Here is a 13678-nt window from a genome sequence, read left to right as displayed (position 1 = left end):
TAAACTTTAAAAGAGTAATCTCCAAATACTCTAAATATGTCTTTCAGTAATTAAGACGAATGCTAATGATTCAGTAGAATCTGTCCCGTGGGTCTCTGTTGAAGTTCTTATGGCCATGTGTTGAATTGTTCTTGATGAAACACTATTGTTGAGTTCTTTGAATGGGCAGAGTGTGGGAAAACTCCAGGGAATGGAGTCTCAGTAGAGCTTTACCCCATCAGTCAGGCTTCATACAGACACAGTCCTCTATTGTCTCCTTATTAGTGTTGGTTGATATGTAATGGGTTTTGGGTTAATAATTACAAAAAACAAAAGTTCATGTTCTATATTTTGCAGTCTCTGTATTTTAACATGAATATTCTCTCACTGTGAGAACTATATGAGTTGCACCTGCATGGAAAAAATATGCAGAAATTTATTTCTCAAGTAATTACTGTAAATACGCACATTTTCTGAGAGCTAGAAACTAATATCAAGTCAGGTTTACCAGTTAGACCTATGCTATTTTAATATCTTTAAAAAACAAAATAAATTGTAAAAAATGTAAAATATATCTGATTCTTATCCCAATTCTTGAAATGTTAAACCTGAAGAATACTGTTACTAATACTTAGAGGGTTAGAGTTTTTGATGTGACTACACTGTTCAGACATACTTTATTAAAAAATATGAAGAACATATAAATCATAAAACTAAACAAAACCTTTGATTGTACAATTTTATTTGTCATAAGCAATATGATTGCCGCTCTTCATATGTGAGCAAATCTGACAATAAACATTTGCCTCGACTTTGAAGGACATTCAAGTGTCTTAAAGTAACAAAGTAATAACATTAGTAACAATATATCAATACATATTTTCACAATCATGAAGTCATGTTATTATGTAGTTCTCTTGAACTGGGAAGAAATTTACAATGTCACAGACATTTAAAAGTATTAAGCCAGTGCAATGTGCAATGGAAGACAACTTCAAAGAAGGTAAGAACTTGACTTTGAATACAAAGAATAAAATTCAAGTCACTATCAGTGACGATAAACAACTGCCCTTTACAGGGGAAACGTCTCATTCATGTAAACACATGCAAACATTAAAAACAATCATTTGTGCTTTCAACACACAATATCCTTCAAATGAAGAAATATTTATCATATAATAAGAGAAGCATTAGATCTGTTTGAAACAACAGAAATATGAATCAAAAGCTTGCAGTAAATGAAAGCAGTGAAAGAATAACCCCAATATGGGTGAAAGAGCTACAAGAGCTCAAACGTCTGAATCAGACTTTAACGTTTGTTTCAATCTGAATGTTAACGAATGTAGTAATCATTTTACACAGCAAATGATTCTGTACATTCTCATCAAATATCACTGGTCATACAGTTTCAATGAAACACAAACTTTCTCCGAAAGCAGATTAAAGGTGCTGCATAAGCAGCAGAAGCGGAAATCAATTCCTACATTAGAATTTCAGTCCATGCCAATCTCAGACTGGCATTATGAATTCTGTCTGATAAATCATACGGGTCCTGGTGGCTCTACCAGGGTCTCCAGAGCGCCAGAGTTTGCTCTTTGCTGCTGCTCTGTGCGGCTGGTGAACTGATCTGAGGCAGCACTCGTGTGTTGTTCTCTGTGTAGGGCTGCGTGTGCAGGAAGTGCTTCAGCAGTCTTCTGTGGGACTCCGTCTGCACCGGACACTGAGACAGGAAGTTGACGGCCTCCTGCACACATCTGGAGCGTCCGTCACGAGCTGCAGTAGAGCTGCAGGCCGAGGGATTCTGGGAGCGCTGCTGGAGTCTCAAGAAATCCAGTGTCATCTCCAGGATATCAGCTTTCTCCTGTCTGGAGTCGGGCTGTTGCTTTAGGAACTCTTGACCCAGAAGAGACTTGAGCTTCGCAATGCAGCTGTTGATTCGTTCTCTGCGGATCTTCTCCACTATCGGCTTTCTCAGCTGAGGAAACACCAAGAACATGCATTTAGAAACACTCATCCACATTTTTATATCTCATAAGCATACATGACTCTGTGGAGTGAGATATGAGATGTTGAGTATTTACCTTGTTTGTGAGTGGAAGTTGTTCTCTGCTGATGACTGATCCAGTGATTGTAGGTGCCATGGCTGTGTGTCTTGTGTTCAGTTCTCCGTTAGGATCAGAAGATCTGTGCTCAATTCTCCCTCCTCTCCCTCTATTTATACTCCCAAATCTCCATATGAATGTGTGAGTCTGGAGTTTGCTGGAGGTTCTCACAGTCTGCAGCCAATGGGAGCGTTCGAAACTCTCAAAGGAGCAGAGGGCTGCCACATGCTCAGTGAGGCATTTATTGCACGGGGAACAATGAGCTTGTCTCTGACAGGCAGGTGGAGAGGTGGATGCATTACAGGGAGGAGGTTTGTGAGAAAGTGTAAACCTCTTTTGAAGTCTCATCTGATGCTGAGAAACCAGTAAAAGAGTATGTGCCATTTTTATTAAGTGTACGTCTGAGACCACTAGTGAAAATACTTATATTTTGCTTTTTCGTTTAAAAAACAGATTATATTAAAATTATATCTTTTATATCCATTGTTTAATTGATCAATGCCATATTTGATAAATGACCTATTAGTAGTGTAAAATCAAAAGTGTTTTGTAAATTAATTGTAATTTTTAATGTGTAATTTTTGTAAAAACAAATGTTTCAATTTCAAGTTTAAGTGGAAAAAAAATCCAGTCATGTTAGATGCCATAATTCTCTTATAATACCTGATGAATCAATTCAGTACCTGTTGCAAAAAGCATAACATATTGCTGAATAGCTCCTGGTTTAATCAACAGTTAACATTTTCTAACATGACGGTTAACTGGCCTTTAATTAAAATATTTACTTAAGATTTTCTGAGAAGAAAAAAAAACAGGACAGCAATTCGGTAGTACGGCGCCACAGGTTCCTCTTTCAGATGCAGTTCAGATGTCCTCTCTCAGAATGAAGTCCTGAAGGTGATGTAGTTCAGGACTGGGACTGCACTTTCCACAGCTTTCCCACAGTCTGTCCATTCATCAGAGATGAATAGAAGTGTGCCTTGCTGCAGGCAATTAGGCAAGTCGTCAAGGGACTCTATAGAAGCCTCACAGGGGTGTTTATGACACTGTCCCTAATTGAGATGGGCATTTGTTTGCTTGTTTGGACTCATAGATTCATACTTAGAAGTGCGAATTCAAAAAATAGATTCATTCAATAAAATGGTGTGAAACTATAATTTTCAGAATATTTTTGCCATAGTAGAATCATTTTGTTGATGATTAGTAGTAGATTAATTATTGAAACCACCCATTTATTGTCCTCATGACTGTATTTGACTTTTTAAAATCACTATTAATAATGATATTTAATAATAGAAATGGAAGAAATTTTGAACCATTCTTTTTATTGTAGGTCTTTCATATAAACAGCACGTGCTTTTGTGAGCAATTAATCCTAATGGTGAGTAATAAGGCTGCACTTTCTCACACACTCTCCCACCCTCCACCTGCTCCCCAGAGATGCGCTCATTGTGTCGGAGCAATAAGGGCTGCAGCAGCCATGTGGCGGCCCAAACGCTCCCATTGGCTGCAGACTGTGAGAACCTCCAGCAAACTCCAGACTCACACATTCATATGAAGATTTGGGAGTATAAATAGAGGGAGAGGAGAGAGAGTTAAGCACAGATCTCATCTGATCCTAACAGAGAACTGAACACAAGACACACAGCCATGGCACCTACAATCACTGGATCAGTCATCAGCAGAGAACAACTTCCACTCACAAACAAGGTAAATACTCAACATCTCATCATATCTCACTCCACAGAGTCATGTATGCTTCTGAGATATAAAAAATGTGGATGAGTGTTTCTAAATGCATGTTCTTGGTGTTTCCTCAGCTGAGAAAGCCGATAGTGGAGAAGATCCGCAGAGAACGAATCAACAGCAGCATTGAGAAGCTCAAGTCTCTTCTGGGTCAAGAGTTCCTAAAGCAACAGCCCGACTCCAGACAGGAGAAAGCTGATATCCTGGAGATGACGCTGGATTTGTTGAGACTCCAGGAGCGTTCCCAGAATCCCTCGGCCTGCAGCTCTACTGCAGCTCGTGACGAACGCTCCAGATGTGTGCACGAGGCTGTCAACTTCCTGTCTCAGTGTCCAGTGCAGACGGAGTCCCACAGAAGACTGCTGAAGCACTTCCTGCACACGCAGCCCTACACAGAGAACAACACACGAGTGCCGCCTCAGATCAGTTCACCAGCCGCACAGAGCAGCAGCAAAGAGCAAACTCTGGCGCTCTGGAGACCCTGGTAGAAGCCGATCTATGTGAATGTGAACTACCATGATTAACTCTGTTATTAGAGAACATGTTATTCCAGATCTACCTCTTTCACGAGAGAACAATTGCCTGTATTCCTATATTTGGATCTCACTATATTTTTGCCTTTGGCAAATTATGCTTCAAGCTAATTGAATCTGCTATGTTAGCAATTAAATATCTCATACTGAGATGCAATACTGATATTCTATGAACATGTTCCATGTTTCTGAATAGATCCAATGGATCTTATTATTTTTATTAACTTCTTGTTCTTTTTTGAATATTTTTTGTTGGTGTTGTAGATTTTCTATAATCAACTGTATGACCAACAAATTCTTTTATAAAGATTATATAGGTAACTGTGTTTTAAACAAGTGAAAGGTGTGTTTAACATTCAAGCACAGTGGTAGAAAAACAATGTTAAGCACTAAATGAAGATGCTGGATTTTATCAGCAAATGTTTTATAAAAGTAATAAATGTCTATTTAACATCAAATTTCCTGTGGCAATGAGCTCATTCATTTAGTGTTCCTACCTTCATACTCACACATTCATTCCACTAACTTTTAAATTGCATCAGTTAGTTTCAGTTACATATTTGATAAATATGGAATTACAAACAAGCTCTTGTGTGCTTTGTTATCCATTCAAGCAATAACTGTCTCCTACCAAGACACCTTATAATCATTTAGGATAGGTGGCATCCCTGTCATCAGAAAGTGATGTTGAACTTACTCCCACATCTTGCCTCAAAGTGGCGGATCTGCAAAACTGCACATCCTGTACAGATTCACTTGCAAGCAGGTAAATTTAAAAGGCAAACTGAACAGAAATGACAGAAAACTTATAAATATTCCAAGAAACATTATGCTCCTCAGGTGCTGCTCCCTGAACAAGATAAGGGCAGATAAAGAGACCTATGCAAAGGAAATGTAGTAGAAATACAATTGAATGATTGGAACATGCTGACTGCATCAACAAATCGCACTATGTACTTACCATCCTAAAGCAAAATACTTCATTTGTGATAAATATTTTACAGGGTTAAAAATGTATTCTTAGGGTATACTCAGAAGAAAAAAAACTTGAAAAGTGCTCTTTTCCCCATTTTTGAATGATCACCACTGGCACATAATGCAACAAAGACAGCTAAGGTCAACAGATTTTACTACTAGACCTACCAATCTGTGTAAAAGTAACATCATGATGCTGCCATCTTTCTGAAGTCATTTTTAAACCCCCTGTAATTTGGCTCTGAATCTCAGGTGAAAATTGCCATTACTCCATAAATATTTACCCATTACATTTAATCTTTTGGCTTTCAACACTATACATGTTTATCTTTCTATATAAAAAATTTGTGCGGAGACCTCTGTTGACACGGAGTGTCGCTATATTGTTTAGCACTTAAAATAAACAAAAAGTGAGAGAGAAGGGAAAAAAAGAAATATACGAACAAACACCTGACTTAGAATTAGTAAGAAGTTCTAGGTTTGAACTGATATGAAGAAAACTGCTGAATCCTGGGAAAGTCCTAAAAATGTTTGAACAGTGTCCGAAGTCCAGATGGTCTTGCTACGTCTAGGTCCCCCTCTAATAAAGAGAGTTCAAACACCGTGATTAATGTGATGTGTAACAAGACACACTTCTTTTGTTTCCTTACTGTGGGCAGTCAATGAACAGACTGTGGGAAAGGAAGGCTGGCCTCTCAAACAGAACTCATGGGAACTTCAGTAATAGCCCTGTGCCTTATGTCACACAAACCTTGTCTTCGAGCCTGCTGCTACAGGTGGTTGAGCGGGAGGAATCACGGAAACAAAATCATATATCCAACTTAAATGAAACTTGGAACAGGCTTCATATCTGCTATAGTTGAGAATATATATATTTACAATAATGATAATTTATATTTCTTTGCTAAAATGCTTTAAAATGCAATAAGGTGGTCTGAATTCCTCACTATTGCACAAAGCTTGATTTACCAAGTTTGTGTGTGACAAGACTAACTGTTTGTTTTACAACAAAGATGCAATTAACATTTTGAATGGAGCAATTAGTGCATTGTTTGCATTCCTCAGATTAGAGCACCCAGGATGGTGGGAATGTCCTCAAAAACAAACTTACAGTATTTCAATAGCATATAATGTGAAAAATACAAGCAAACACAAACTCACAGAACACACACTATGTATGTAGCATAAACACTAGTCTTTGCTATCCGTTACACTACAAAACGAGGCGATTTCACCAGGGTTATTAACATTAACTAAAACTAAAACCAAAACAATTAAGAAAACATTACTTGAAACAATAGGCCCTAAATGTTAACTCAAATAAAATAAAATATAAAATTAAATAAATTTAATTTAATCTAAGCTACCAACCAAATAAAAAACAAAAAAAAAAAAAAAAAATAATAATAAAAAAAAATACACTAAACAACAAAAATAAATAAATAAATAAATAATAAAAATGTCAAAAAACAAAACAAAAACAAAACAACAACCTTGAAACTAAATCACTAAAACTTTAAAATTAAAGGGAAAAGTTAAACAATATAATTCAAAATATTAATTGTAATATCAATGATTTTGTCGCTGGTGACTGATATTCGAGTGGGTATTTGTGTGTTATCTAGGTGTTTTGTGGGATTTCCAAGAGTCCAATAGCAAGCATCATTCATAATCAATATTCATTGGCACAGTAAAACCACTTTACTCGCGTGCTTGTATTTCGTCTGTGTCTAGTAGTAGCAGGCGAATTCTGACCCTTTTCGCTTTTGATAAACACTTGGCGTCTGCCGGGCGCGCGATCGGGATCAATCACCCTCACTGATCTCAGAGCGTGAGCTCCTGGAGCCTTCTGGCACGTTACAATAAATTAAAGCAAAACCAGGTAACCATTTAATCACGTTACAAATCAAATTATTTCGTCTCATATAAATATTTTTAGCAAATAAAGATTGATATGTTTGATCACCTTGATCTTTCCCACGCGTGCCTTCACGGTTCTCCTGCTGTTTAACAGCTACATAAGAACTTCCGTAATCTGGCACGTGCACGCGTCTGTTTTGCCACCAAACTTCAGTAGAACTGACAGTCATGTTGTTAACAGTTATCAAAGGAATATTCCTGGCCTGGGAACGGACTCGAGTCTGTGTTTCCAGCTGGGTCTCTCGTAAATGTATTGTTTGATGGTTTATATGCATATATTATTTTTCATCACTGGACAATTTCTGCTATTCAGAGTTTGAAATGCATATCCTTACACTTAAAAAAAAAAATAAAAAAATAAAAAACGAAAGCATTAAAAATGCATATAAACAAACTTAAAAAAATAGATAAATAAATAAATAACGAAACAAAAGCAAAAAAATGCTTGTAATTTTCACAATTTATTACAAAGAAACATCAAGAGATATTGAATTAAATGTTAAAATTTTAAGTAGCATACTTCATACAGTATTATTTTAGAAATATTTTTTTCTTGTAAAACTTTAATAATACTTTGAAAAAAATAACTGCTTACATTGTGTATTTTTTAATCAATGAAAATATATAAAAAACAATAAATTTCACAATAAATAAAATATACATTAATGAACAAAATTTACATCAAAAATATTTTTTCATCAATGAACAGTTTGTGCCGTTGAATTTTTATTGCATTATATTTTGGTTACACAAAGTGTGAATTATACATGTGCAAACATCAATTACTTAGCATGGTTCATCAAAAATATATATTTTTTATCTTTTGTATTCTACCAAACCTGCTTTCGTGCATTTGAAAACATGCACAATCTATATTTATCATGATTTTTGATACAGAATTATTATTATTTTTTTTTAATTGTCTGAAGAGCCAAATTCCTTAACTTAACCTTCAAGTGTGGCATCCCTCTGATATCTTGGGAAACATTCCTTCAGTGGAAGGCAAGCAGGCAGTTAACCATAAAATGAATGTCCTCTATTGTTGTGATGAGCCGGCCCTCTGGTCTCAGAGTGTGGGAACAGTAACACAGCACAGGCCACATGGCTTTGTAATGCTAATGCTGCTGTATAAATACAGGGGGCTGTTCCTCAAAGAGACTCCCAACTCTTTTTGCCATCGAAGAGAAGCAAGCTGTCCAGGCCTGTAATGGCACCCCATTCAGTTATGCTTTCGTCTTTTGACCATCTTAACTTCAGTGACAAAGACAAAATGAAGGTATGTTTAATTTCAATGCAATTCTTCTTCAAAACGATTCACCAAAATTGCATTCTGTATGCAGTTTGAAACATGTTCCTCTAATCAATGTTCCTATCTGATTTCAGCTGAGGAAGCCAATTGTTGAAAAGATGCGCAGAGACCGCATCAACAGCTGCATCGACCAGCTCAAGAGTCTCCTGGAGAAGGAGTTTCACAGCCACGACCCCAGCGCCAAACTGGAGAAGGCCGATATCCTGGAAATGACCGTCAGCTTTCTCAAACAGCAGCGGCAGCAGCTTCCTCAGAGGGACTATAATGAAGGCTACTCTCACTGCTGGAGGGAGTCTGTCCACTTCCTCACTCTTCATTCCACCGGAGGAGGATCCGGCCAGGAGCTCCAGCGTCTCCACAACGCCCAGCAAACAAGCGCTGCTATCGACTCCGCTCCACCAGGACCTTCCTCTAAACTGAGCACGGCTGGTATGCATCAGCCTGACATCAGGAGGCCTGTCTGGAGACCCTGGTAGAGATGCTGTGAACCGTAAACCCTGAGGGACAGTCATATTAACGTCTCTCATGAAAGTAGGAGATTCATTTCCAAAGTATATATTTGTGTTGTCATCATATTGATTGACAAAAACTTAAGACAAACATGTGTTTGTCAATAGAAAGAGGTGGATTTATGTGCTTCTCATTCTGTTTTAATAGCTCTTAATGTGATTTTTACCACATGTGATTACTTAAATTGTGTTTTTTTTGTGTATATATATGTATATGTTTTGATGTATGCATATTTAATTGAGGTTGACTCCAGTGGAGTTTTCTGTATCAGACCATTAAAATGAAATTGTACTTCAAAGTTTTTCAGAGTATCTTTATGTTTGTACTGAGAATTCTCCATTTTTGTTAGGTAAGGCATGTTGTACCTTTGATAAAGGATCCAGTTTGTTGTCTTTACCAATGCTGTTTTGAAAATGAGCTCTTATGTCAAATGTTTTCTGTTAATAAAATTCTACATTTCAATTCATGGTTTTTGTTTTAATAATTACTTGCAAAAGTTTGATTAAAAAAGCTTGTGGTATGAACGCTGACAATATAAATGAACAAGTTCTGTTAAACGGTTAGGGAACTAAACTAAAAGCATCACTTGTGGGCTGATCTACTAACTGGTTTAAAAACTTATTCTCAGTTTGTGTGAACCACTGATTTTTACTTGTAATTGATAGTTTTATTTGATAGTTCTGTCCAATAAGGTGTTCCAGAATTGTATATAATAAAAAATAAAGCAAATAGAAGCTTAAAAAATTCTAAATGATTTCACATCATTTTTTATTTTTTTTGAGGTAAACAGAGAGAAATACTGGTTTTTATTTATTTATTTTTATTATTATTTTACTGGAATAAAGAGTCAAATTTCATATAGCATTCATAAAAATACAATACAAATGTTTTATTTTAAGAGCAACTGTACAATTTTAAGCTCTCAAATAAATCTATATGTCAATATGAGGTTTCTACCAGCACAGATGGGTAACGTCAAGTAAATACAATTACCTCCTCACTACAGCCTCCCCTCTACAGGCACACTTCTATTGTTCTCCCCTCCTGAGAATATCACACTCACAATAGGAAAGTAGTGTGGGAAACACTTCTGTGCTCCCAACTCACACGTTCCAGAGTCAATGGAGATGACCTCCCTAACAACAGCAAGCCTTTCATCCTATCTTTTCCCAGGGGCTGATGCAAGTGTGTGTGTCACTGAACAATTAGACAAGCAACAAGTGGAGTCCAAAAGTCTATGTGGAAAATTCAGGATTTAAATCTGGTAATAAACAGAAAGCTTTAGGATTAAAAGGAATATTTTAAAATTCTACACTATTTTCAAGTCAATAATCAAGTGAAATTGTGAAACTTTGTACAGCTGGTCAGATGTTCCTCCATTAAAGCTCAAATGCCGTTTGGGCATTAAAGGAATATTTCACCCATAAATAAACACCTGAATCCATCATTATCACAGTCAAAACAAAGTGCATTTGAAGACATGCACAACCTATATTTATCATAGTTTTGATACAGAAATTAAATCCCATTTTTCTAAGTCATATAGATTATTGTGATGTTTTTATGAACTGTTTGAACTCTCATTCTGATGGCACCCATTCACTGCAGAGGATTTATTGGTGAGAAAGTGATGCAATGCTGAATTTCTCCAAATCTGTTCCGATGAACAAACAAATTCATCTACATCTTGGATAACCTGAGGGTGAGTACGTTTTTCAACAAATTTTCATTTTTGGGTGAACTATTCCTTTAAAGACTTGCTAAAGACAAACAGGACAAGTAAAGCCATCTGTCCTTGTATCTGCACGACCAAGATCATGATTTAAATCAGCTGCCCAATTAAATCTGTTCTCTGAATTGTTTTCAGTGAAATTGGGCACCCATGAGAGCGGAGCACATGACAGATGTTCACGCAGGCCAGTTGAACCGGGTGCTCTGCCCTTTCGGTAACCAACACAATTAGGCTTTCTCTGTCATTCTGCCCACTAGCTATGCATATGCCAAGCACTCACAGTACAGAGACAATTAGAGTATCGGCTGCTTCTAAAAGACTGAAACTGGGATTATGTTGCTCTGTATTGTTAATAGGCTTTACTGGATTATACTGTTGAGAGACACAGTAGAAAGTCTTATTTGCTTTCACTGCTTGGACATGCTGTACATTTGAATGGAGTTTTGGAAGTGAGCTGTTGTATTCAACAGGAGCTTTATCAAGATTATGTACACCTTTGGCAAAAAGTAGCCGCAGAGTATCCCTAGCACACTAAACAGGATGGCACCTACATGTAGGGCCATGGCGAAGCTCTCTCTGGAAATGCAGTAAGCTGTGAAGAATGTGATACAAGAAATCATATACATCTTGAGACTAAATGTAATGTATTTGGCCTCATTATAATTGGCCAGCAGATCTTTTCCCAGGCGGAAAAAAATTAAGCTCAACACACACTCAAAAAATAGTAGAAATAAAGAGCTCTATATAGGCTACCTGGAAAGAGCACACGGTCACACACGCAAGGCAGATGGTGAAACTGATAATGAAGAGGGGCTGTTTGAGGAGACACAGCATGCTGCAGGAGGCCACAGTCAGAGACGCCAGCATCAACAGACAGGTCTTCCCTTCGGCCGACTTCACCACAGGGGTACTGAGGTTGAACAGGAAGATGACAGCCGTGCCAAGGGTGAGAAACAGGGTCACCCCCAGGTATATGAGCAGGGCTGTAGTGAGCGGAGCGCCCCACAGGTACAGCTCTGCTCTCTTCTTACATGTCTCACTCTCTGCTTCAGACCAGTAGTCTCTGGCACATGCCTGGCAGAAAGTGTAACCTATGAGAACATATGAAGTCAAGTTAGTATAAGACGCATTTAAAATGTTTTATAATGAGGCTACAGTACAGAATTTAAAGGGATAGTTCACCTAAAAATATTAATTCTGTCATTAATTACTCACCCTCATGTCGTTCCAAACAGCTGGTCACAAAGCTCTCGGATTTCATCAAAAATATCTTAATTTGCGTTCCGAAGATGAACGCAGGTCTTACGGGTTTGGAACGACATGAGTGAGTATGGAGGGTAAGGTTTAGGATAAAGAAAGTGTGCCATCTGCTGGATATACTGTGTCCTATGTGTTTCCTCCATTGTACAACCTTATGCACTAGCACTTTATAATTATATAATATTTGGAGTGTTTTTAAACCTGTTTTGTTGAGGAAGGTGGCAGCAGGACAGCAACACTTATGCTGTCCGGTCATGAGCTTTCTGTGTCCGTAAGGACACTCTGGAGAACACAGTGACTCAGGAACCTAGACAGAATTATAATATTATATGATATTATATAATAATAATAATTATTATTATTACCATTTCTGGCACCATATTTGAATTATTTCCCTTCTTTATTACATTAATTACATTTTTATCATAATTATTTTATTGTTCATTTTTGTCACTGCTTGTGTTGTGTAAATAATGATTCGGATGGAAAGCTATTTGGAACCATGTTTTTATTCCAAATTTTTTTTGACTAATATTTTTTAATGTTTTTTGAAAAGTCTCTCCAAGTGCTCACCAAGGGTGCAGTTATTTGATCAAAAATACAGCAAAACAGGAATAGTTTGAAATACTATGATTTAAAATAACTTGTTTTCTATTTTAATATACTTTAAAATATAATTTATTTCTGTGATACAAGAAAAAAAATAAGTAGCCAGTTCTATTCCAGTCATTTTATTTTATGAATGAATGAATGAATGAGTGATAAATTAGATTTATTTTTATTATTTTCGTCCATATCCAACGCGTCACATAACCTTTAAGAAGATCAAAAACCTTATCAAAACAAAAAAAATAAATTCACAAACAATTCACAACACAAGAAATACCAGCGATATCCAAATAAAGCAAATAAACTACAATGTCTTCAAATCAAATGGCCTTATACACGTTAAAGGAGGAAACAATGTCATACTGGGACATAGAAAAGCCTTGAATAGATATTTTATAAAGCTTTGTATTTTGCATACATGGGACACTGTGGTTGAATGGGCTGTTGAGACCAGTGTCTTTAAGTCTGGGCACAGAAAGCCTTTCAAATTCTTCAAAACCACTGAATTCAGTATATTGGACTGTGACACCGAGGATTGTCCCTATCGTACTGATCCCTGGGATACTACTCACTGTTGGGCCACCGACCAATCCTCTGTCCCAATCCACACTTTTCTCATCACATTTTGGTCAATAACCAAAGGAAAGAAGCCAAAGGCCTGCCTCTTTTTGGCAAAGACAACTATAGTATTGACTTTACAATGATGAGCTTTGTAAAAATCGTTTCAGAAGGTGGTGCATAGAGGAGAAACAATAATGTACAGTATGTGGAAAAAAAAAAACGTTTTTTTTTTTTTTTTTTTACCTTAAACCGCAAAAACAAACTTCATAACACCAAATAACCCCTTTAACGAAGAAAACTGCAAACGAAGTGCCTACAGAATGAACCGATTCTGAATGAATTTATTTACAAATGATTCAAACAGCCTAACCGAGCAACACAGCAATGACTATTTAGTTTCTGAATGAATTTAAAAAAAAAAAAAAAAAAAAAAAAAAAAAAA

General features: G+C 36.7%; 4 protein-coding genes across 5 annotated transcripts; 2 read left to right on the top strand and 2 right to left on the bottom strand.

Moving 5' to 3' along the window:
• Nucleotides 1-704: 704 nt before the first annotated feature.
• Nucleotides 705-2158, bottom strand: LOC109090474 (transcription factor HES-5-like). Its single transcript, XM_042751092.1, has 2 exons — nucleotides 2061-2158; nucleotides 705-1954 (listed from the first exon to the last, which is right to left on the bottom strand). The coding sequence occupies exons 1-2, from the start codon at nucleotides 2118-2120 to the stop codon at nucleotides 1541-1543; spliced, it is 474 nt and encodes a 157-aa protein (XP_042607026.1). The 5' UTR covers nucleotides 2121-2158; the 3' UTR covers nucleotides 705-1540.
• Nucleotides 2159-3650: 1492 nt separating this feature from the next.
• LOC109090059 (transcription factor HES-5-like) lies at nucleotides 3651-5171 on the top strand. The gene is made up of 2 exons (XM_042751160.1): nucleotides 3651-3791; nucleotides 3902-5171. Exons 1-2 carry the CDS (start codon nucleotides 3732-3734, stop codon nucleotides 4313-4315), a joined length of 474 nt encoding a protein of 157 aa, XP_042607094.1. The 5' UTR covers nucleotides 3651-3731; the 3' UTR covers nucleotides 4316-5171.
• Nucleotides 5172-7104: 1933 nt separating this feature from the next.
• On the top strand, nucleotides 7105-9536 carry LOC109090475 (transcription factor HES-5-like). 2 transcript variants are annotated; one of them, XM_042751175.1, is made up of 3 exons: nucleotides 7105-7217; nucleotides 8394-8531; nucleotides 8639-9536. In XM_042751175.1, the coding sequence occupies exons 2-3, from the start codon at nucleotides 8463-8465 to the stop codon at nucleotides 9038-9040; spliced, it is 471 nt and encodes a 156-aa protein (XP_042607109.1). In that variant the 5' UTR covers nucleotides 7105-7217; nucleotides 8394-8462; the 3' UTR covers nucleotides 9041-9536. The 2 variants fall into 2 exon arrangements, with proteins under 2 accessions (XP_042607109.1, XP_018959837.1); XM_019104292.2 differs by lacking the exon at nucleotides 7105-7217 and having other exon boundaries at nucleotides 8272-8531.
• A 1961-nt stretch (nucleotides 9537-11497) lies between these two features.
• LOC109090060 (taste receptor type 1 member 1-like) lies at nucleotides 11498-13294 on the bottom strand. The gene is given in 4 exon segments (XM_042751370.1): nucleotides 11498-11897; nucleotides 12268-12373; nucleotides 12999-13252; nucleotides 13255-13294. Coding segments are annotated over 4 exon segments (777 nt in total). The 3' UTR covers nucleotides 11498-11520.
• Nucleotides 13295-13678: the final 384 nt, after the last annotated feature.

The sequence above is a fragment of the Cyprinus carpio genome, chromosome B23, assembly GCF_018340385.1.
Source record: "Cyprinus carpio isolate SPL01 chromosome B23, ASM1834038v1, whole genome shotgun sequence".
Classification (NCBI taxonomy): Eukaryota; Metazoa; Chordata; class Actinopteri; order Cypriniformes; family Cyprinidae; genus Cyprinus; species Cyprinus carpio.
This window is presented reverse-complemented; position numbering and strand designations above follow the sequence as displayed.